Source organism: Mastomys coucha, unplaced genomic scaffold, assembly GCF_008632895.1.
Source record: "Mastomys coucha isolate ucsf_1 unplaced genomic scaffold, UCSF_Mcou_1 pScaffold16, whole genome shotgun sequence".
Classification (NCBI taxonomy): domain Eukaryota; kingdom Metazoa; phylum Chordata; class Mammalia; order Rodentia; family Muridae; genus Mastomys; species Mastomys coucha.
The window spans coordinates 15,144,343-15,166,810 of record NW_022196898.1 but is presented as its reverse complement, the minus strand read 5'-3'; the positions used below and the strand labels follow the sequence as shown (position 1 = coordinate 15,166,810).

At 42.2% G+C, this 22,468-nt stretch overlaps 1 protein-coding gene and 1 long non-coding RNA gene across 6 annotated transcripts in view; one reads left to right on the top strand and one right to left on the bottom strand.

Moving 5' to 3' along the window:
* Kcnab1 (potassium voltage-gated channel subfamily A member regulatory beta subunit 1) overlaps positions 1 to 22,468 on the bottom strand; it is a 442,167-nt gene that overhangs the window by 15,015 nt on the left and 404,684 nt on the right. For all 3 annotated transcript variants that reach the window (XM_031374014.1, XM_031374015.1, XM_031374016.1), the window contains exons 9-12: positions 8,503 to 8,588; positions 7,731 to 7,851; positions 6,557 to 6,651; positions 32 to 152 (exon numbers count right to left, since the gene is read on the bottom strand). In XM_031374014.1, the coding sequence (XP_031229874.1) occupies positions 32 to 152; positions 6,557 to 6,651; positions 7,731 to 7,851; positions 8,503 to 8,588 (423 nt within the window). The remainder of the gene's footprint in view (positions 1 to 31; positions 153 to 6,556; positions 6,652 to 7,730; positions 7,852 to 8,502; positions 8,589 to 22,468) is intronic.
* LOC116092953 overlaps positions 1 to 22,468 on the top strand; it is a 143,763-nt gene that overhangs the window by 7,451 nt on the left and 113,844 nt on the right. For all 3 annotated transcript variants that reach the window (XR_004119571.1, XR_004119569.1, XR_004119568.1), the window contains exon 2: positions 10,308 to 10,496. This is a non-coding gene — a long non-coding RNA (uncharacterized LOC116092953). The remainder of the gene's footprint in view (positions 1 to 10,307; positions 10,497 to 22,468) is intronic.

The window sequence follows — 22,468 nt, the reverse complement described above, 5'->3', positions numbered from 1 at the left end:
TGCCGTCTGCCATCCCCTTGTAGTTTCTTACCCACAGCCAGCTGAGGTAATGTGCATCCCAGGCGTTCAGCGATTGGAGAGAGGTCTTTCAGCTTGTTTTGCTGTTTTCTCCCTTCTTCACTTACGATTCTTTCCTTCAACCACTGGTAGCACTGGAAATAATGATAACACATAAGTCTTATATGAGTGTGATATTAAATCAATAAGATATAGGAACCTCAAGTGAGGCTGGAGAGATGGCTCTCATCAGTTACGACTGTTCATTGCTCTTTCAGGGGAACTGAGTTTGGTTTCCCGCATGAACATCAGGCAGTTCGCAACCACTCGTAACTCTAGCACTGGGAGGTCTAATGCTCTCTTCTGGCCTCCAAAGGCACCTGCTCTCATGTGGCACACACGTACACATGTATGAGTGCACACATGCACACAGACACACACACACACACACATAGGTTCAGCTTTCTGTTCAGAGAGCTATCTACCAAGTTTTCTGCCCCCCTGAAAAATCAGTTTTCCATTATTGTTGTGACTGTCCTCCCTGTTGCCTTATTCCATCCCAAGTCTCATTGTTATTTTAAAATATTTTGCATGTGTGTATGTGCATATGTGTGTCGATGGCCTTGGAGGCCATAAGAGGATGTTAGATCTGCAAGAGCTGGAGTTACAGGCAGTTAAAGAGTATGGGTTCTGGGAACTGAAGAGAGGTTCTCTGCAAGAGTAGCAAGTGCTCTTCATCAGTGAGCCATCTCTCCAGCTCTCTAATACCGTGATACGATAATTACAATAATTACAATAATAATATTGTTATGGGGGACTTTGTGTTGATGTCCTCTTGTGGTTCGTTTTAATGCCACAAATTAGAGTCAATAGAGTATTTGTTTAAAGGACAACCCAGGAAACTGCTCTTTAAACATGGGAAAGGATTGAGCATGACCTGTAGCCTAGTGAGTGAGTTTACTTCCCTCAGTCTGAAAAGCCAGTCAGGGTTTCCCTTCTTTGCAGAAGGCTCTGCTCTTACAGGAGATGGGAATTACATCTCTGATGTACAAAGCTAGCACTGACCAGCAGCAACCACAGGGAAGGACTTCTTTTCCTTGCAGTCATGGATCCGAACCTTCCCAGAGGGAGCGGAAAGCTCTGTAGTTGGCAGTTGGCCATAGGAACTCTTCCCACATGATTTCAATAGGCTGCTGGCTTCTGTTTTATTAAGTATTTTTTCATCACCAAAGAAAAGGATAACCACATTATGTTTTATTGTGATTTTTGGAATAATTTTACAGATGTGAAAAGCAGAAGGGCACGCTGCCCCAGTTCTGTCTGCTCTTAGATATCAAAGGCTTATGGTCTGCCTCCTCACTCAGGACTTTGTTTGGGGAAATGGCCAAGGCGTTCCCAGCTTCAGCCTTGAGAAGTCTCTGATTCTTCCAGAGAAAAGGTGCCTGAAGTGACATTTCCAGAGATGACAGCTGGAACCAGTGGTGATGGGGTGGATGGCTGTGAACTACAAGCACATGACCAGGGCCCAGGAAGGCTTCTTGAACCTATGCCTATGTCAGACATTCCTGAGTGGCTACAGATGCTTTAAGTGGGAAAATATCATTGTCCCTTAAATTTCATGATCTTTCCAGAAAGCAATATCCCTGAATATGACTCAAACACAAAATGAGAAAGTAGTAGACACATGCTTTTCAACACTTTTAAAAAGTAGAGTTCCTGAGATTTCAATATGTATGAGGCACATTAAGAATGTTTGATTTGTTTATTCTATTTTTAAAATATTATATGTAATAAATTCTTTTTCTTAAGATTCGAATCCACTGTGTGTGTGTGTGTGTATGTGTGTGTGTGTGTGTGTATACTTATATCAACAATATTGAAAGACTTCTAAAACTAAGGAAGATCAGCCTGGAGGGAGGCTTGGTAGGAACACTACTTGCCTTACAAGACAGGAGACTGGAGTTTGGATCTTCTGCACCATGCAAAACTGGGGATGATAGTATGTGCCTGTAACTGCAGTACTTCTGCAGTGAAAAGGGTGGCGGAGGCAGGCGGATTCCAGAAACCTGTGGGCCAGCCAGCCTGATGTGTGTAGCAGTGAGCAACAAAAAAGAGACCCTTTCTTACACTATGGAAGGTGAAGACTGACACCCAAGGTTGTCTTCTGACAGCTACATATGCACAGTGGTATGTGTGTGCCTACATGCATATAACATAAACATTTACTTATTGAATCCCTCTCTTGTGGCTCTCAATACTGTAAAGTTCACTGTTAGCTTAATCAGTGGAATATATAGGGAGTTAGGATTTTACAAAAGTGTTTACACTTTCTTAACACTAAAGGAAACAAAGTTTTTTTTTTTTTTTTTTTTTTTTTTTTTTTTTTTTTTTTAGAAACAGCTTTAATTTCTGTTCAAGTTGGAAAATGCTAACAGTGGGAAGAGATGAAGTATAATTAAAATATTACTTAAATATGAAAGTGACCTGTGTGTTTTGGAAGGTTGGTGGCAAATATGTTTGCCACTGTGGATGGCACAGTGCTGTGGGTTCTGTTGCTCCATAGTGTATCCCTACACATGAGTGTGTCTGTAGAAGTCTCTCAGATACTTTTTGAGCATCAGGGTTATCTCCCTTGGTCCATGTATCCACAGTGACCAGCAAAGAGTCCAGTACTGAGTAGACAGTAATTTTTCCCAAGGTACTAATTGTTATGATTTGTTTGATCTTATGTTTAGGGTCATTACAATCATTCATTCATTCATCATTTATTGAATCATGTGCCTGAGTTAGAGAGTGTTAGTTTCTGTTTTAGAATCACCCACAAGTCGTTATCTAGGAACTTAAATGCTTTGTAGCTGAGTGGCCTTACTGATTCAAAATGTTACAAGCCATGCTTGTAGCACCTTTTTATCTAACAAAGCCATATATGGCTGAACTGATTAACATTTTCTCCTTTGGCTACTGTTGTTGATCATTCTTTTCTGGTCTAAAGTGGAAAAGAAAAGATCTCTGATGGCTCTACTGAGCCCAGCCCTGCTCTATCCTCAAGGATTGTCTTTGTGACAGTAGAGGTCTTAGAATGAGATTGTTCACATTGAGGTCTGTCATTGGCAGCCAGAGAACTTGAAGCCTATGTAAGAAATGTTGATGGAGTAAATAGAGGGAAGCACATACAACTCAGCCTTAAGAGCAAAGCTTCTAGCTTGTTCTTAAGGCTAAGATGGAAGGACTACAGGAGAACAAAAACACCCTGGGAAGCCAAGGAAAGAGGGCTGTGCATTTGGGTAGAAAGTAAAATAACATTGGACCGTAGAGACAAGAACAGAAAAGTAGACTTGACTTAGATTCTAAGAGGATTTGAGATTTATCCTGTAAGCAGCAACTGAGAAATCATGATAGCATTTTGAAATGGGTTATGGTACGGTCCTTAGAGAAGGACAACTAAGCACAAGGGTGGACTGTTGAGAAGAGGGAACAAATGAAAGCATCCAAACCCAGGCCTGCCGTAAACCTGGGAAGGACAGAGGGAGACCTACATGAGGGCTGTGCGTGGGTGGACCTGAGTGGCAGGATACAGTCTGGAGAGTGTAGATGGAGTCTTGCTAGGAGGGGTGAGGATGAAGAGGATGAAATCTTAGGTGGCAGTGTGACCTCTGGATGGCTAGGTCTAGGGCAGAGGCGTTGATGACATTAAGGAGGGTTAACTTGGAGCAGAGTGTGGTGAGAGTAGATTCCGTTAGGCTTGACAGATAGCCCATGAGACATCTACTAGACTGGAAACCGCACTCTGCTTTCCAGCAGAGGGACTAGCATTGATAGCGTTGTAAGAAGAATGGTTGAGAGCCAGCGGGAAGAGGTCGCCCAGAAAATTCCCTGGTTAATCTTGCTTACTGTAAGAGCCTTGGAGAGCCATTAAAAGAAAAGAAAGGAAGAAAAGATTGACTTTCAATTGTAATTCAATATAGCAGACGCAAAATATTAGCATTTTGGTGATGTATTAACAGACAGTGCTATGGGAGCCATTTTTAGGCTGTATTGAAAGTTGCCAGTGTATCTTTCTACTTGTCTTTAATTTTTCTGCTAGCACTATAATTTATTACGGAGGGTATCATGCTATTTGCTGCTTTCATTTTCATTTTTATTTCTCATTCTGGTAGTTCTGCTTAAGTAGCCTTTCCCAGAGTGGACATGTAGCTCAGGGAACGCTCCATTGATAGTGGCTGAATTTGTGGCTGTCTGCAGCCTTTCACTTGGACAGGTTCTAAATGGTTGTTGTTAATGTTCCAGTAGCGCTCAGTTTGATTGACTTCATGAAAGCTAATCAAATATTTAACCAGTTACTTTTGAGCTTAGCCATAGTCAAACATCTTGAATGTTCTCCCTACCCATTTTCTGCTTTTGTTAGGACATTTCTGGAAGTTTTCCATCTGTGTATGAGCTTTTTATCAAATAGTGATAGAGGCATATCGACCAGATACAGCACAGCTACATCTTCCCTTTACGGACCTGAGTATGAAAGGAAACAGATGTCTTCAGGGAAAGATAATTCACTGACATCAGGAGGCCTGGGTTCTCACGTCAGCTTTATCTGTTGGAGTGTATGGTCTTAATGTCCTTGGGCTTCAATTTCTGTATCCGGCAGAAGCCTGCCTCTTACAGGGTTACTCTGAGAACAAATAGCCCACATATGTGAAGTGCTTTGAATTTTTTGGAAAGCCCATGAGAGAATATATAGCTGGTCTTCCAGCTTATAGTTGTTTGACTTAGGATTTTCTTACTGATATGCAAGAAGTTTATCAATATAATCTCTGTTTTTCACTATCAGTCCAATATTCAACAGATTACATGAGATAGTCAATGCTTTAGTATAAAAAGAATTTGTTTTAGATGATTTGACTGTTTTTTTTTTTTTCCGAGATAAGATTAGGCTAAGCTATGATATTCATGGGGTTGCCATAGATGCATTTTTGACAGGGCATTTTGGGTTTATAATGTGTTTATCTGGGCATTACCCCATCATAAGTAGAAGAGTGTCTATATAGCAATTTAGCATAGCCACCACTGATTGCAGGCTCCCGTGTCCATTCCTCATTGGGAGCATAGCCACCACTGATTGCAGGCTCCCGTGTCCATTCCTCATTGGGAGGATAAAAGGAGGTAAAACAACTCATAGCTCAGTGCTTGGCACGTGGAAGATGCCAAGTAAAGGCACAACTCTCACTATTGCCTTTTTCTTCATGCCCCGTTTGCCTTCCTCTTTGTCACATCCCTGCCTTAGATGCCTTTTTCTTCATGGACTTGTTTAGAGTCTGTTCTGAAAGACCTTCAGTTTTCAGGAACAAGATCTCATTAAATATTCTGAGATAACTGTGCTTTGGGATAATTAAAAAATGAGAACACTGTCATGTCAGCATGCTTTGGGGGCTATTTATATCTTGTGATTTTAGAGAACAAACAAGCTGAAAGCTCAACTCTTACAGACAGATAGGATAGTAAAAAGCTAGAGCCTTGAGAAGGTTCTAGCTAGGGAGGTGTTGGTGGTCAGCTGTCTCATCCCATCATGTCGGTGTCCTGTGCGCCCCCTCTTGCCTCCCCCTCCGCTATACTGGTAAACGGCTGGGCTTGGCTTGTGTTGTTCCACTTGTTCAGTACTAATGGAGGCTGGAGCCTGGGTCGGGCATGTGCTTTCTCTTAAGATGACTTTGGCTTGTCTGATTTTTTTTAAGATTCCTGTATTCTTTCTCCCTAGACACTACTGAGTAATTTGTGATTCTAATGTTGTTAAACATTCTCTCAAGCTTTTAAAACACAGGCATCTTGTGGTTAATAAGGAAAGATGTTTGTAGTGCTCTTCAATAAGTTAACCATCAAGAAGGGGCCTAAGATGGGACTGGACATTGAGGAGTGAATGTATTCCAAGTATATGACACAACTGAACAAAAAATGCCATTAAGAAACCCATCATGTGTACAATACATGACTGAACAAGTAAAATAAAAGGACCCACCGGGCAGAGTGGAGGCTGGTCATGACATGAGACCTCCTGAGGCCCTCTTTTTTTTCCCTGTCCCCAAAGGCGTGTAAGCCAATCTCAGGCCATATCTAGCTATAGCTGTTTACCTCAAATGGATTGATCCCTTATGGCTTAAGTATTGTTTTCTAAAGAACAGGAAAATTAAATCCTCTTACATAGAAAAGGGATTTTAAATTCTGTCACTTCTAGGCAAGGAACAAAATACCCCCCTTAACAGAAGAATAAGTAAGAATGTAAGAATGTAGGGATTGGTCTGTAAGTCAACTAGGTCATTGGACATGTTCTTCCAGACCCCAGAGACAGGTTTTTTTGTGCAGGCAGATTGTGTGCAGGCAGATTATTAAGGGCTGACTGATGTCTGGCCAGCACCAGAGACCTGGGCAGGGCTGAGGGGGGTCCTGCCAAGGTCATGGCTGGCCCAGGCCACAGTGTGCTCAAGCTGGGAAGCCCTGGGCTGCTGCTCCGCTCCTTCTAATTTATTTTCTTCCTCCCCCCACATTCTTTTCTAGAAGTTGAGGAAAATACCTTCAGTGAAGCTCTAGAACTTTCTGGCACCCCATTTCCATATTTTCCTGAAATAATTCCACAAGCAAGGGGAGACCATGTCATTGCACCAACCCCTGTAGGGAGAAAAAAAAAAAAAACAAAAATACACAGTCAGAACCTTGTTTATGCCAAGTAGGACCAAAAGTGAGGGCATGTTTAAACAGCTCTGTCAGTTCTAGAGGAAAAGGGGCCAGATAAATGAGTTAATACCAGCATCCATCTTTTCATTACAACTGAGGACTTACAAACTGTGCCTCATTCTTTTAGCAACCAATTAAACATGTACTGTCTGTTCCTGGGAGTGAGCCATATAAGTGAACCTGGAAATGTGGCTTATTCACGATCTTTTTGTGGCCACAGTTCACAGACCATGAGATAAGAAGCCTTTACTTGCAAAGAAAGCCAGTACTTCACTTATCCACTCTGTGCCTGGCAGTACCCAGTACCTGGAAGAAGCACAGCTTACCACACAGCAAATGCCTGGTATATGATCAAAGCAGCAGCCGCTATTGTTGACTTTGGATTTTTTTAATCCAGCATTTTCCTATTATTTTTAGGAAAAGAGTAATCTCTGAAAATTGCCTTCATATATAAGCCTGAAAATAATGTGGCTTATTAATGTTTCTAATATCCAAAGTTCTTGTGTTTATATATCCCCACCCCGAGGCACTAGTTATATACAAACAAATTGTACCTGACTTGCTGTTGTTGAATTTGTTCTGTCTTACCCAGCCTCAGGCACAGCACAAGAGACAGATGTGGATATCTCTATGCTTGTAAACTCAGTCTATTCATGGATGCATGTTTAGGCTAGAAGAAGCACCTATGCAAACTGAGTTTATCCACTGGACCTTAGTTGTGTGCACTTATGCAAATTAAATTTATCCACCTGATCCTCTTTGTGTGAGCATTATTTGAATGCTTGCTGAGTGTATATATTACGGTCAATTTACGACTCAGTGACTGTCAGCCCAGTACCTTGTAGACTGTGGATCCACCTGATTTCTACCAACATCTCTGAGATTCATCGTTCTTGTCATCTCTATGTTGTATTAATTGGGGACATTTGGGAAAGCATTTCGCTACCATCCCAAGCCCCCAATCATTGCTTCTCATATTGTGAAGAATGATCAGATGTGATTGTGAAGATTACCTATTTTATGGTAGAGCTCTGGCAGCTGGACCTCCACCTTCTCTCTCTGGAAAAGATGGTACTCAGCTTGTTCACAGACAGGTGGGATCATGTTGAACTGCCGTGCGACAGAGTAGGCTTCCTAGGGACAGAGGAAAGTGCAGCTGAGCTTATTTTGATGAGCACTGGAGCATCACCGTGATTCATTTTTACTGGGGACCTTCATCTCAGTGGATTAAAGAAGAAGCAAGGAGATAAGCCAAATACATGCAGAGTCGTGGCCATAAGTATCACCAAGAGAAGTACCAAATGTGGGGAATCCTTGTTATTCAGGCAGGTTAGACTGAGTAAAGTCTGGGGCAAATTAGTCAAAGCTTGAATTATGGACTGTTAGAAAGGTGATGATGTTTGAATATGCTTAAGTTCTTATAGAAAAAACTGAGACTAAAAACTCAGACAAACGTGGTCTATAAGTGGCATGGTATAAGCAGAATTGTAAGAAAGGTAGAATACTCTATTCACATATCTCATTAGCTTTGACATTCTCTCTGCCCTTTTGCCCGCAAAGGACATGCTAAAACATGGTTCCTATTTGTAGATTTGGCCCTTGTGTTTGTCCTAAATTGCTGGCTCCAGCCCTCACATCCATCCCCTTAATGACAGAACTGATGGTAGAATTCCAATGACATGATCTTGTGAGAAAAGTCTGCAGAAGATGCTGCAACTTAAGCCACGGCATCTGAAGAATAATGTCAAGGCACCCAGCAGCCATTAACAACAGAAGGTAACTCACCATGATCTCCATTGCGCTCCACCTTGAGGTACCCCAGTACATGGCCATGCCTTGGTTGATCACGTGCGTCATGGCTCGAACGATTTCTATGGAAGCCCAAAGAGTGGTCGGTGAACTTACCTACTTTACAGGGTTGTATCTCTCTTTCCAGAATTTAGAAACGTAATGTGATTATTTGATTAGTATAATTACTCTCTCCCTGGTGACAGCGTAACATTCACCATCACTGGCTCGGAGGCTTGACAGTACTCTTAGGTAAGCTGACACTCATTTTCAGTTTTCAGCAACATTAAACAGCATTAAAAATGTAATGACCATTGCAGGTTCTTCCTTTCCTAGTATTGCTTGATGGCTCTTGTTCTGATAAATGAAGCTGAGTATCTGGTGCAAAGTGAAAAGGGAGGAAGGCATTTGTTGTGACTGTGGAGTGCAGGGTCACAGAGGATGAACGGCCTGTTTCTTCTGCATGCTGCATTTGCAGAGCTCTTCTTTTCCCTCAATAGCTGTTTAATAGAGATGACTCAATAACTGTGTCTAGCAGCAAGATAAACATATAAAATGCAGAACAAACAGCTGAGGCCACGGGGGCTCAGAGCCCACTTTGACACACCCTGTCCTTGGCCACTTTGAACTGAACATTGTTCTAGGACACCCACGTAATTGATCTCACCAGGGCCTGCTGGTGGGACCACCCCATTTACGCATTCGCCTCTTTTCAGCTGAACATCACATTTTCTCTCTCCAGAGGGTGGAGCTAAGCTAATCCTCTTGACACCAGCCAGATGAGATGGGAAGCATAAAGAGTTTCAAGTTTAAGTTAGCAAAATCCTCAGACAGCTTCCACAAAGCAAGTCAACTACACTCCTGGGATGCCAGATCACTGGACACATTTCAAGGGTCAAGATCTTGGACTTCTTTGTGTCCCAGTAACACCCTCAGATTAAGTGTCCTTCAGAATGGAATCCTTGCTCAACATAGAATTGGGGTAGAAATGTTCTTTTTCTTTCTTTTCTCTCTTTCTCCTGCCTCCTCTCATCTCTTTATCTCCTTCTTCATTATCATTCTTTGAGACAGAGTGTCACTATATAGCCTTGCTTCAACTGGAATTCACCTATGTAGAACAAGTTGTATTTGAATTTACAGCAATTCTCCAGTCTCTGACTCCCAATGCTACTATTCCTGGCTTGGAGTAGATGTAGTCTTATTTTTATTTAGGTTGATAGGGGACAGGTTTTAGATTGAGAGAGCCAAGGTTAGGGTCATAGAATCTTTGTTGTTTGGCTTGCATGTGTTATTTTAAGGTTTCCCTGGTTGGTTTGTTTTGAAGATGGGGAATGTTTTTATTCACTACCATCTAACAAAGAATTTGATTTATTAGCTAAACACACTTTCTTGTGATCATAGCCCCTAATGGTAAGGCTTATTTATCCCTTGTTATATAAATGTGATAAAAATTGTAAGAAACTAGCCAGGCGGTGGTGGCGCACGCCTTTGATCCCAGCACTTGGGAGGCAGAGGCAGGTGGATTTCTGAGTTCCAGGCCATCCTGGTCTACAGAGTGAGTTCCAGGACAGCCAGGGCTACAGAGAAACCCTGTCTCGAAAAACGAAAAAAAAAATTGTAAGAAACTTTCCCCCTCCTTTAAAGAGTGTACAAATGGAGATGATAAAGGTTTCTGGATGTTGGGGCCATTTTTTGCATCTTTGACCTGGATTAGCCACCTGCATCATTGCAACAAGTCCCTTCCTGCTCATATCCTCTTTCTCCCAGGGTTGGGAACTCATCCAAGTCACCATGTTCTTTAGGTGCTGGTTGTTCTGGGAGCTGGACATGCTGAGGTGTGCCAACCATGTTGGTAGCACTGAAGGGGTTCACAGAGAGCAAGCTGAATTGGAAGGCTCCCCCATCTGTCTCTACAGACAGGGTGAAGAAGACAGAGAGGCCTTGTGGCCGGGCCGTGTGACGTTCCCGAAGCCTGGACCAGAGCAGTTAAGGTGGGAGTTGTGAATCTTCCAAGACTCATTCATTTGCTCAAACACATTTGGTGTACAATTTCTAGACTTGGGGGGTTTAGGGTTGGATGGCAGGGATGGAGAAATAAAGAAGTGATTATAAACCATAAAGTGTTATAGAAAAATATAAGCAGGTCCAGATAGGAAGTGAAATGGAAGATCTACTGAGTTAGAGCTGGGAATGTCTTACTTCCTGTCATGTTGTATTATGTTGAAGCATTGAAACAAGCTAACCATACAAAGCACGGGAGAATAATATCTTAGGATGATGCAACAACATGGGTAGGTCCTGCAAACGGGACAGTGAATTCCAGTGATGCAAATGAAGCTAGGTAGCAGAAGCCCAGCAAGAAAAGACAGGATTGAGGTAACGTTGCCAGAGGACAACAAACCAAACTGTATGGTGCTGAAAGATGGATGGGGTCGTTGCCATTTTTAGGCGAGGGATTGGGAAAGACATCCTGTCATCGGAGTTCACATCTCGTAATGCCATCTCTGTGAAGAATCAATGGAAGAGGATGCCTCTGGGAACAATCTGTCATGTTGCAAGAGTGACCTGGAGGAGGGTTTTGGTAATTAAGACTGAGTGTGGTATACATAGTGGGCAGGAAGGAATCAAAGCCTCATCCCAGACCCCTGCTTGTTTACAGCGAGGAGGGCAATGGTAGGAAACCTTTGGATGTGAGGAACTGGAGGGGATGTGGAGCTGATGTGGAGTTGGATACCTGGGATAATGAATGGCCACTGCTGGACACTGATGTGTGAAGGAGTGCAGCTTACTGTCTGTGCTAAGTCATAGCAGTGGAAGTCTGAAGAGAAAAAGAGAAGAGTTTTCATTGCCAGCATGCACTACAGAGAGAGGACCCTGTGCAGTCAGCCCGAGGGGAGGGATAATGTAGAGCCAAGAACAGAGGATGCTTCAAGAAGGAGGCCCACAGGGTGGAACATAAGGAACAGTCACGTCAGAGGCTGCAGGAGTGTCTGCTAGGCGCGCACACACACACACACACACACACACACACACACACACACACACTCACAGACTGCAGAGCATGAGAGCCATTTTAGTGTCACTGAAAGACCAAGGGCAGGCTGGTGTGAGGGAAGAATGGAGGACAGGCAGGTTTGGAGACAACCTGCACAAACCCTTTCAACAGGCTTCCAAAGGAAAGAAGCACAGACAGCAGTAATCCAAGGAATGCCAGGAGAGTTCTTTTCAAAGATGGAGAAGCGAAAGACTGTGTACCACTGAGGATGACCTAGAAGGAGGGTATGCGTGATGAGATCCACTGTGAGACTGGGAAGGGAGGAGAGAGAGCACTGGGCTCTGAGGGAGGAGGCAAGTGCTTGGGGCTGGGGAGCCCCACCAAGGACAGGGACCAGCTGGGTCTGTGGGACTCAGTAGGAGAGTCTTGTTTGATGCTGTCTTCTCAATGGACTGCGACAGTGTGAAGGGTATGGGTGTGAGAGGCGAGGCAGAGGTGCACAAGCTTTACTTGCTGGCCAAACCCTCTCTCTGTTGTGTGTGGCTCTGAAGAGAGGGCAGGGAGGAAGGGGGAAGGGGATACCAGGAATTCTTGTCTATGGAGGAGGTTATTTTAAAAGAAAATCCCCTGAATTTAGCAAACAAACAGGAAATTACCTTATTGGTGACTTAGGTGGGACTTTCACCTGGTTTTTACATAGTACTAACTTGTGGACACTAGAGGGCAGCATTGTTAAAAGAAAAAAATCCTAACACATGGTTTTACGTGGGAATTATGAAAATTCATTTTATTTATCTATTTTGACCATGACAGAGAAATCTAAGTGTAAGATTATTAAGATAAAAGTGATTGATTATGTTGTTTGCATATGTATGCATGTGTGTGTGTGTGTGTGTGCCTGTGCCACAGTAGCTGGTGGGCATAGGTCAGTTCTCCCCTTCTACCACATATGAGTCCTATGGATGGAACTTGCAGTAAGCATCTTTATCTATTGAGCCATCTTGACAGCTCATGGAATGCGTTCAAAGGCTTACAATAGCAAATCATGGATTCTTAGTAGGGAAAGGACAATGGAATGAATATTTAAGGTGCTACGTTCATACACTGAGAAAGTAAATGTGGAAATGTGGTAAAGCCAGCCTCCCCAGGACTGATCCTGGCTCTCTCTGTCAGGCTGAGGCCCTGGCATGAATATCTTAGAAACTTGACCCAGCTGATTCTCATACACAGCCTGGGGTAAGCAGCCCTTTACTTGTAGCTCTGGTCTCAAGTGCCGCTTCTAGGCAACAGCTGCAGTAGCAGCCAGGAACGCACTACAGGTGTCCAGCCCGGAGTCCTGCCTCAACACTAATGGACTGCAAGTCGTGTGGTAGAGCCACTCTGTTCCCTGAACTTTGAGGAGCCCTCACTGTGTGCTTCCCAAGCAAGCCTTCTCAATGGCGAAATTCTCCATGCTCCTCTTCCACGTTCCTCAAGTCAACATTTCATGTAACCTTTCCTTTAGCTATTTGCCTTAGTACTTATGTGAGCAGATAGTAAGGTGAACACATGTGCACACCCATACACTGTCATGAATCAGATCATCCAGAGAACCTGGTAGAAACACCTAGTTCTGAATCTCAGCTTCCTTTAATGAGACTTTATGCCCTGCCTCTTCTTCCCATTTTCTTCTTTCCTCCCTTTTTATTTTCTCCCTTCTGTCTCTGAGTACAGTCTCTCTATGTAGCTCAGCCTGGCCTAGAACATGCCAGGTAGGTAGCCCAGGCTAGCTTCAAATTTGTAGTCCTCCTGGCTCAGTTTCCTGGGTGCTTGGATTAATGCATCTGTAATTACAGGTATGCCTGGCTTATGCATGTCTGTCTATCTACTTACCTATCTACTGATCTATCTACCTGTCTGTCTGTCTATCATCCACCTGCCTGCCATCTATCTATCTATCTATCTATCTATCTATCTATCTATCTATCTATCTATCGTCTATCTAAATGGTCACAACATTTTGTTAGGCCTTCCCAACCTTTCTCAGGTTGAAATCATCCTTCTTTAACCCGATGATTCTCCCTGGGGCTCCGAGGCCACATGGAGCTAACCTTAATAAATTCTTTAAGTCAGTTTTATTCTCTCGGTATCTTATTTCCACCTGTATCATTAAGGTGCTATCAGTCCTGTAGAATTCGTTCGCAGCTGGTGCAGATCGTGCACGTAGATGCTTTGAAGGACCAACACTACCTGCATAGCCAGTGCGTGGGTGGACTGTGGCCTCAGCTCCTCCACAAAAGCCTAGCGCCCACATTTTAGTACATCTTTCTTTCAGTGATGTAGCTCATCTATGTTTAAAACATTTCATGCCAAAGGAATTGATACAGATACTTGGAGTGAAAAGTTTTGGATGATAAATTTTTAATTTTGGAATCAGGCCTCACACATAAAGATACACAGCTCCCAAACCCTGCCTTCGTTGCCTTCTATTGAATAAGAAATGGCCTGGATACCTTGAGAACTGAGGAGATAAGACGATTGTATGAACAATAAAGCATGAGGAATAAGTACATAAATGTATACAAATTAGTGTTTAGATTAAATACCATTACTCAAAGGAGTCTGGACATAAGTCCGAGAGACTGCAGTGCAGTCTCCTTTGACTGGAGGTGAGGAGACAGACTGGGAGTCCACTGTATTTGGACAGGACTAAGAGCTAGGATAGAATGTGAAGTGCTGAGAGAAAACCCAAACTTCCTGTGTTTAGTACTAATTATCTCTATATTTCCTCAAGCTTTATGTAAATGTGTATTTTATCTTTGTAATGGAAAAATTAAACTCATCAACTAGGAAAGGCTCCATTTAAATTCTACCTGCTTAAATGCTGTCTTTAGAGCTAGAAAGTGTTGGAACATTGGCAGTGTTATATGGCTTGATTTTTATGGTTTCAGAGGCACTTCTTTTTAAAATTTTTTTTTAAATTATTATTTTACTGACATTCGAGCTGTTTCTCCCCCGCCCCCTGCACTGCTTCCTGGTCCCCCTTCCCACAGTTCCTCATCCCAGTCCTCGCCCCCTTGCCTCTGAGATGGCGCTCCATTCCCAGGCCTCCCCCTTCCCTGGGGCCTCAAGTCTCTCAACAGTTAGGCACATCTTCTCCCACTAAGGTCAGATCAGGTTGTCCTTGGCCCCTCTGTGCTACCTGGTTGATGGCTCAATCTCTGGGTGCTCCCTGGGGTCCAGGTTAGTTGAGACTGCAGGTCTTTCTATGGGGTTGCCCTCGCCTTCAGCTTCTTCAATCCTTCTCCTAATTCAACCGTAGGGGTCACCCACTTCAGTCCAATAGTTGGGTGTAAGTATCTGTGTTTGTCTCAGCTGCCAGTAAGGCCTCTCAGAGGACAGCCATGCCAGCCTCCCATCTGTAAGCACGTCATAGCATCAATAATAGTGTCAGGCCTTGATGCCCCCCATGAGATAGATCCGAAGTTGGGCCCTCATTGGGCCACCTTTCCTTCAGTCTCTTCTCCATTTTTGTCCCTGCAGTTCTTTTAGACAGGAACAATTATGGGTCAGAAATTTTGACTGTGGGTTGGTTTCCCCATCCCTCCACTTGAGGCCCTGTCCTTCTACTGGAGGTGAACTCGTCTCTCCACTTTGTTGGTCATTTTGGCTAAGGTCACCTCCATTGAGTCCTGAGAGTCTCTCATGTCCCCCCACATTGCATATTTCCATTCATTCTCCTGGCCTTCTGGGCTTCTTTCCTGTCCTCCTCTCCCCCTTCCATACCTGATCCTGTTCCCCTCTTTCCCCTTCCCCTTCCCCTCTACCACCCAGGCCCCTCTCTCCCTCTGTCAGAGGCAAGGGCTCAATTTTTTTTTTCTGAAATTTTCAACTTTTTCCCAGAGTCATACCTGTTTATATATATGCATGTATACATTATAGGCCAGGATCTGTGTCTGAGGGAGACCATGGGTCTGAGGGAGCTTAGGTCTAAAGTCTAAAAACCAAGAGAGGATAATGGGTAAGGAGCAAGGAGAGCGTACAGGCAGAAGATCAGGAATCATGAAAGAGGATAGAAAACTAATTTATTTCTATTTTTAACTGGTCTCAGGACTGTTGTTCTTTTCTTTTGTGCTGGATGTGTGAATTTAACCTTTTTATATATAGAAGTAGCAGGAATTCTTTTGTATTGGAATACAATCCAGCATGAGTTAATCCTTTGAGGCCGAGGGTGTGGGAGTTGGGGCTTTCTTTCTAATTCCACAGACCATTAGTGGAGTAGGAGGTAGACATGAGTAGTCACTGGATAGATCTGTTCCGTTGACCCACTTAGAAAAATGATTTTTTAAAATAAGTGTTTTTGGGAGAGGGATTTATAGCCTGTAATTTTCCCTTCCATTTAAAACTACCTTAAGAGGTGGCCAGGAGAGGAGCAATGAGCAGGATGGAAAGTGAATAAGTAAAAAGTAAATTTAAAAAATTTTTAAAAATAACAATATAAACATAGTATACCTTTAAAAGTCCTTCAGTCTTTAAATTTAAATAGCTTAAAATTTTACTTCTTTAAAAAATATGCAAAGTCTTGAGGCTAGAGAAATGGCTCAGTGGTTGCTCTTGTAGAGGACCCAGGTTCAGTCCCCACCATCCATGTGGCAACTTCCAACTCTTATATGAGTCTGGGCCTAGAGAATCTGACATCCTCTTCTGGCCTCTTTGGTTTCTCCTCCCATAGATGAAAAAAAATTGAGAAAAACCTTCCTTAAATTATTATACTAAAGTTTTAATACAAATATAAGTCGTATTGCTATAACTAAAATTAAGTATGATTTTAAAGAAAAGAGGCAAGGCTTAGGGAGAGACTGACCCTGGCATAAGTGGATGGACTAGGTTTCATCAGAGACATTGTTATGAATATGGACAGGAAATGTAAGTCTAGAACTGGACACATTTTTTTTTTTTTTAATTTCAAACCAGTTGTTTTCTTTCTCTGTCTTTAGTTTTCTTGTTAAACTCCAGCCAGTGCTTGTGGTTTCTTTGCAGCTTTGAGATTTCTCTTTGGGTTTGTATGCATTGATCCTTTTCTGGACTGCAGGGATGCCTCTGCCTCTCAGCCCAGGGCTTGGAGCTAGGAGGCTGGCTTTCCTCATAGGATTGGAGCCTGCTCAGAAGTAGAGTGAGGTGTGTCTAGCACTGGTAACTAGCATGAGAGCTTGATTTACCTAGGAGAACCTGGCTCCATGTTACAGGATACACGCAGGATCCAGGAGACCCTGGTAACCTTGCCCTCCTATGTAGATCTTGCTTCAGTGCAGAACAGATCGATAATAACTAAGCAGTGTGTAATCTTTGTAATGACTGTTTAAGTCAGTAGCATTTTACCCTCATTTTATTGATGCAGAACCAGGGATGCAGAAAAGCAAAGTCGTTTTGGCAAGGTTCCATTATGCAGCCTTGATGTTCTGGAGATATATGTCTATATATATATGTGTATGTGTATGTGTATGTATATGTATATGTATATGTATATGTATATATGGCCTTGGCATGGGACCCAAGTCTAAATGCAAAATTCATTTATGGCTCATATATAACTCATAAACATAGATAAAAGTAATTTCTACTATCTATCTATCTATCTATCTATCTATCTATCTATCTATCTACCTATCTATTTATCTATCTATTTATTGAGACAGGGTTTCTTTATGTAGTCCTGGATGTCCTGGAACTCCCTCTGTAGACCAGGCTGGCCTCAGAGTCACGATCTATCTGTCTCTGCCTCCCAAGTGCTGGGATTGAAAGTATGGACTGCCATACCCGGTTTACTTTATATAAAATACTGGTAGTATTTGAAGTGTACCTATAGTTTTACTGTGACCCATCATAGGCAGTCAGGTGTGGAATTTTCCTTTTATGTCCTTATGTCAGTGCTGAAACATTTGGATTTTGAAACATTTCTGATTTTAAATGTTTAAATTAGGGAGTTTTTTTTTTCTTGTTCCTTTCTGGGTCAGGGGTTCTCTATGTAGCCCTGGCTGTCCTGAAACTTGCTTTGTGCATCTAGCTCTCCAATTTTGGGATTAAAGGCTGCCTGCTGGATTAGGGGTGTTTAATCTACCTCCCGGTAGGCCATCTGTGCTCTGTACTGATCATAGAAGTTCAAACTTAGTGAAATCCTAGGACTTTAGAATCCCATTTGTGAAAGTTGCATCTAAGAAAGGCTCCTTGAAGAAAGGCTGACTGTGCTGTGACTTCTCTGGACAGACACAGGCTGCCCTGGGAACCCTGCTCATTGCTGGCACCCCACTCTACAGAAGGAGCTCTGTAAAGCTGCGTATTTTTAGTGTTTCTTCTCTCTTCAGACACCTGTTCTTTAATCCTAGCAAGACAGTGACTTCCTATTTTACCTTTTAGGGAACACTCAAGGCAAAGGCAGAGCTCACTAGCTTTCTCTCTTTCTTTCCTCCCTTCCTTCTTTCTCTCTTTCCTCCCTTCCTTCTTTCTCTTTTTCTTTAAAGAATTTATTTATTATTTATTTATGCATACTGTCCGCATGTATGTGTATCCATCACAAAAGTGCCTGGTACCTTGCAGGCCAGTAAAGAGCGTCAGGTTCCCTGGAACCATGGTTACTGTGCCATATCTCCAAAACATAGCTTTCTTGTCTTTGAATTCTCCTCTTGACGGATATTTCCCTATAATAATGTTATGATCACATCTGCTCTTTCCAACTTCTCATCTAGACTCATTGTTGTTTGCTGAGACTCTCCAAGGTGTAATTATGTAGGTTATGGATCAAAAATTGCAATTTTCACATCAATGCAAGTTTAAACAGGAGCTGACAGTTTTCTAATAAAAACCTGGTGATTTCAAGTTATTGGATTGTAATTTCCACATTTGCTTAACACTAAGTGGTAGTAACTAAATAGAGTCATGTCTTGTCCCACTAGAAGGGAGAGAGTATCCTTGATAAGTGTAGAGGGCAAAGCTGTTATTTAAGATGTCAAATTCTTTAGGATCAGTGGACAATGGAACAAATTCCAATTAATTAAAATTTGTTGGGAGCAAGGCAATGAATAAATAAAATGAAAGAGACAAGCCTAAGTGAACTTAAAGTCCTAGATTGTGAATTTTTCTAGATAAGTGGTATATCTTAATCTGTGGAGCCACAAGTTCTCCATTCTGTAGGCTAAGGGTGTTTCTCTACAAATCCTAGGATTTCCTTTGGCAGTGTTACTGAAGTCAACCTGGAATAAAAGAACTTTCACAGTTTGAACATAGCTGTGCTGGTTAGCATTTTTTTTTTTTTTTGTTAACCTGAGACAAGCTAGGGTCTTCTGGGAAAAGGGAACTTTTGAAGACAAGTCTGTGGTTTTTTTTTTTTTTTTTTTAATTAGTGATTGGTGTGAGAGGAAGCAGCCTGCTGAGGATAGGGCCATTCCTGGGCAAATGGTCCCGAGCTGTATGAGAAAGCAAGCTGAACAAGCCAATGATGCATAGTCCTCCGCAGGCTCAGTCTCAGTTTCTGCCTCGAGGTTCCTGCCCTGAGTTCCTGCCCTGCTTTTCCTCCGTGATGGATGGTAACCCCCTTTCCTTCCCAAGTTGCTTTTGGTCATGATGTAATCGTAGCAGTAGGAAAAAACTAGGTTGACAGGCCTTCCTTCCCCTGACCCAGGGTGTCCCCCTGACAAAAGGAGAATATTGAAACATGAAAAGAGTTGTTTTTTTTTTCTTCTAAAAATTTAAAGTTTTACACTTGTCATGTTTCTGCCCTATAAGTTATTTTAGTGCATGGATGGTATAAAATAAAGACCTAGTTTCATTTATTTCTTCTTACCACAGAAAATAGTCATTTTTCTCCTGGCTACTTTTTTCTTTTTCTTTTTCCTTTCTTTGTTTCTTTTCAATTTGACACAAGGTAAGGGTGATCTGGGAAGAGAGCACTTCAGTTGCAAAAATTCCTCCATTGGATTTGCCTGTAGGCAAGTCTGTGGGGAATTTTTTTTTTTTTTTTTTGATTAACGATTGATGTCAGAGGGTCCAGCCCATGTTCAGTTATTGAGTAGTGTGATGTATGTCTGTCCTTTTGACAGTGTGGGGTTGTCATCTACAAATATGTCATGGCTCTCCTGGGATAATGTGGCCTAAGGGCACAGGTTGGACAGGCCTAGTCCTTGTCCTTTGTTTTCTTGGTTATCTTCTATGCCATATTGCTATGTGTCCAGTTTTATACTTGCTAATGTCTGTGTCTGGCATCTCTATGGGCTGAGTATCCCCATTAGAATATTTATATGTCAGTGTTTCAAATTGCACATTTTTGAGTTTGGGGATTTGAATCTAGCATCCAGAAAGTTTTGGATTTTGGAGCATTATGGATTGCAGGTGTTCAGATGAGGGGAGAGGGTTATTCACCCCGTATTCTGCTGCTAGTTCCTCCTGTGAGGCGTTACTAAGGCTTGATGGTGAGTGCCGAGACCTGGCAGGGCCACTGTAGCACTTAACTTTTCTCACTGCTGTGACCAAATATCTGACAACAAATACAAGGCTTACCCGACTCATGATCAGAGGGGACAGCACCATCACATGAAAGGCATGGTGCTGGGAGAAGCTTGGGGCTGTGGCAGCAAGAGCTTGCCTGTATCTAGGCAGATTAGAAAGCAGATAGGGAACAGGAACCTCGAGCATGCCTCCTAGACACCCAATTTTTCTAGGTAGGCCCCAGCTTATAAAGGTTCCATGACTTCCCACAAGAGTGCCATCAGCTGGGGACCAGTTTTTGAAACACATGAGCCTGTGGGAGACTTTGACATCTAAAACACAACATCAGGTGCTTCTCTTCCACATACTCACCTTCAGGAGTCATTTAGGAGGAACTTTTCTTATAAATGCTTAGTTTGTTTCTCATATTGATTTTTCAAATGGCAGAACTGGCTGGAATAGATCCAATTTAGCAGAACTGGCAAGTTTAAACCCTTAAGCCTTCCTGTTCATGGTCCTGGTATGTATTTCCAGTCTATCTTCTATACATGGCACCATCTTTATATGATCAACTGCTCTGTCATTTCCCAAATAAGTCCACTGGGTCCTCTGGTTTCTCAGGCTCACTTCTTTACCTGGGTCTGTCTCACTCTATCATCTCTATCTGTCTCTGTCACCTCTCTCTATTTTATCTGTCTATTTAATCTATGTCTAATCATCTATATCTTTATAGAGAGTTAGACGCTGATAGTGGAAAACAGCACTGCAAAGGGCCATAGAAGTTTACCAGAGAGGCTCATGTATTACAGTTTGTTTCACTAACACTAGCACTCTCTGTTGAGAGAACTAGTCTGTGTATCTTAGAAGTCAAAAGACCACAATGGAAGCACTTGCTTCAGGGTGTGTGTACTGGCTGGGTTTGTGTGTCAACTTGATACAAACTGGAGTTATCACAGAGAGAGGAGCCTCCCTTGAGAAAATGCCTCCATGAGATCCAGCTGTAAGGCATTTTCTCAATTAGTATCAAGGGTGGGAGGGTTTATTGTGGATAGTGCCATCCCTGGGCTGGAGGTCTTGGGTTCTATAAGAAAGCAAGCTGAGCAGGCCAGGGGAAGCAAACCAGTAAGGAACATCCCTCCATGGCCTCTGCATCAGCTCCTGCTTCCTGACCTGCTTGAGTTCCAGTCCTGACTTCGTTTAGTGATGAACAGCAATGTGGAAGTGTAAGCTGAAGAAATACTTTCCTCCTCAATTTGCTTCTTGATCATGTTTGTGCAGGAATAGAAATCCTGACTAAGACAGTGTGTATGCCTGGATGGAAGACGATCATGTCTTCTGGGGCTTGAGATATTGTGCCTCATGCTAGTGTGTTGGTATATTGCTCCATTAATTACCTCAAATCTATCATGAAATGTGGTCAAGATAATTTTTGACTTGAAAATTCTCAAAACCTGTGTTCTCAGTTGGTCTTCACTGTCATAGATAATTTCATTTGAATAACCTCATAATTTTCTAAAGGAATGAGCCAGAATGCATAATCTACAAATGTATAAAGAAATGAGAAAGTTAAATAGCTATGTGTATTTATTTCATGGAACCAATCTATTATAATTTCAGAAGAGCTAAATGTCTCTATTTCTCTATATCTTGTATATCACCTTCTTTTGTATGTCTATCTCTTGTATCCCCCCTTTTTGTATGTCAGAAAAACATAAGGTCATTCTGGTGTTTCACAATAGTCATAATTAACAACACAGAAAGATAGAAGTTATTAATTCACATTTAACTATAATGTTGAAAAGATCTCGAGATGATGTTAAGAATTACTAGATTTTTTTTGTTTGTTTGTTTTTGTTTTTGAGACAGGGTTTCTCTGTGTAGTTCTGGCTGTCCTGGAACTCACTCTGTAGACCAGGCTGGCCTTGAACTCAGAAATCCACCTGCCTCTGCCTCCCAAGTGCTGGGATTAAAGGCCTGTGTCACCACCGCCCGGAATTACTAGTTTTTTTTTGTTTGTTTGTGTTTTTTTTTTTTTATTCTAACCTTCTTGAGCTTTGAATTGTAGCTTTTCTTACTAAGAAATAAGGATACCTCTATCCTCTTGGTGTATTGATTAGGGATTTTTATTCTATGTGTATGGAGGTTAGGCTATCAAAAACTTAGTTGAATGTCCTTAAAATGAAAATGTATTTATTCATGCTTGTCACTGGATGGTTCATTTATCAAGCTACTGAGGACTAACCTTTACCCCCAAACTCTCTGCTATCTTTAAGATGGTTTCTCTTGCGGCATTAATATACTTCCTATAGCATCTGAGGATACTGTTCTCTTGCGGCATTAATATACTTCCTATAGCATCTGAGGATACTGTACATAAACATATTCAGCATGATCTTTTGGCTCATGACTCTAAGCAAAACTCTGAGATGCCTTCTGAGTGGGTTGCTTCCGTGACATGAACCAATGACTTGGAAAAATGGGAGTGGCAGGGAGACTGGCTTATAACTCACT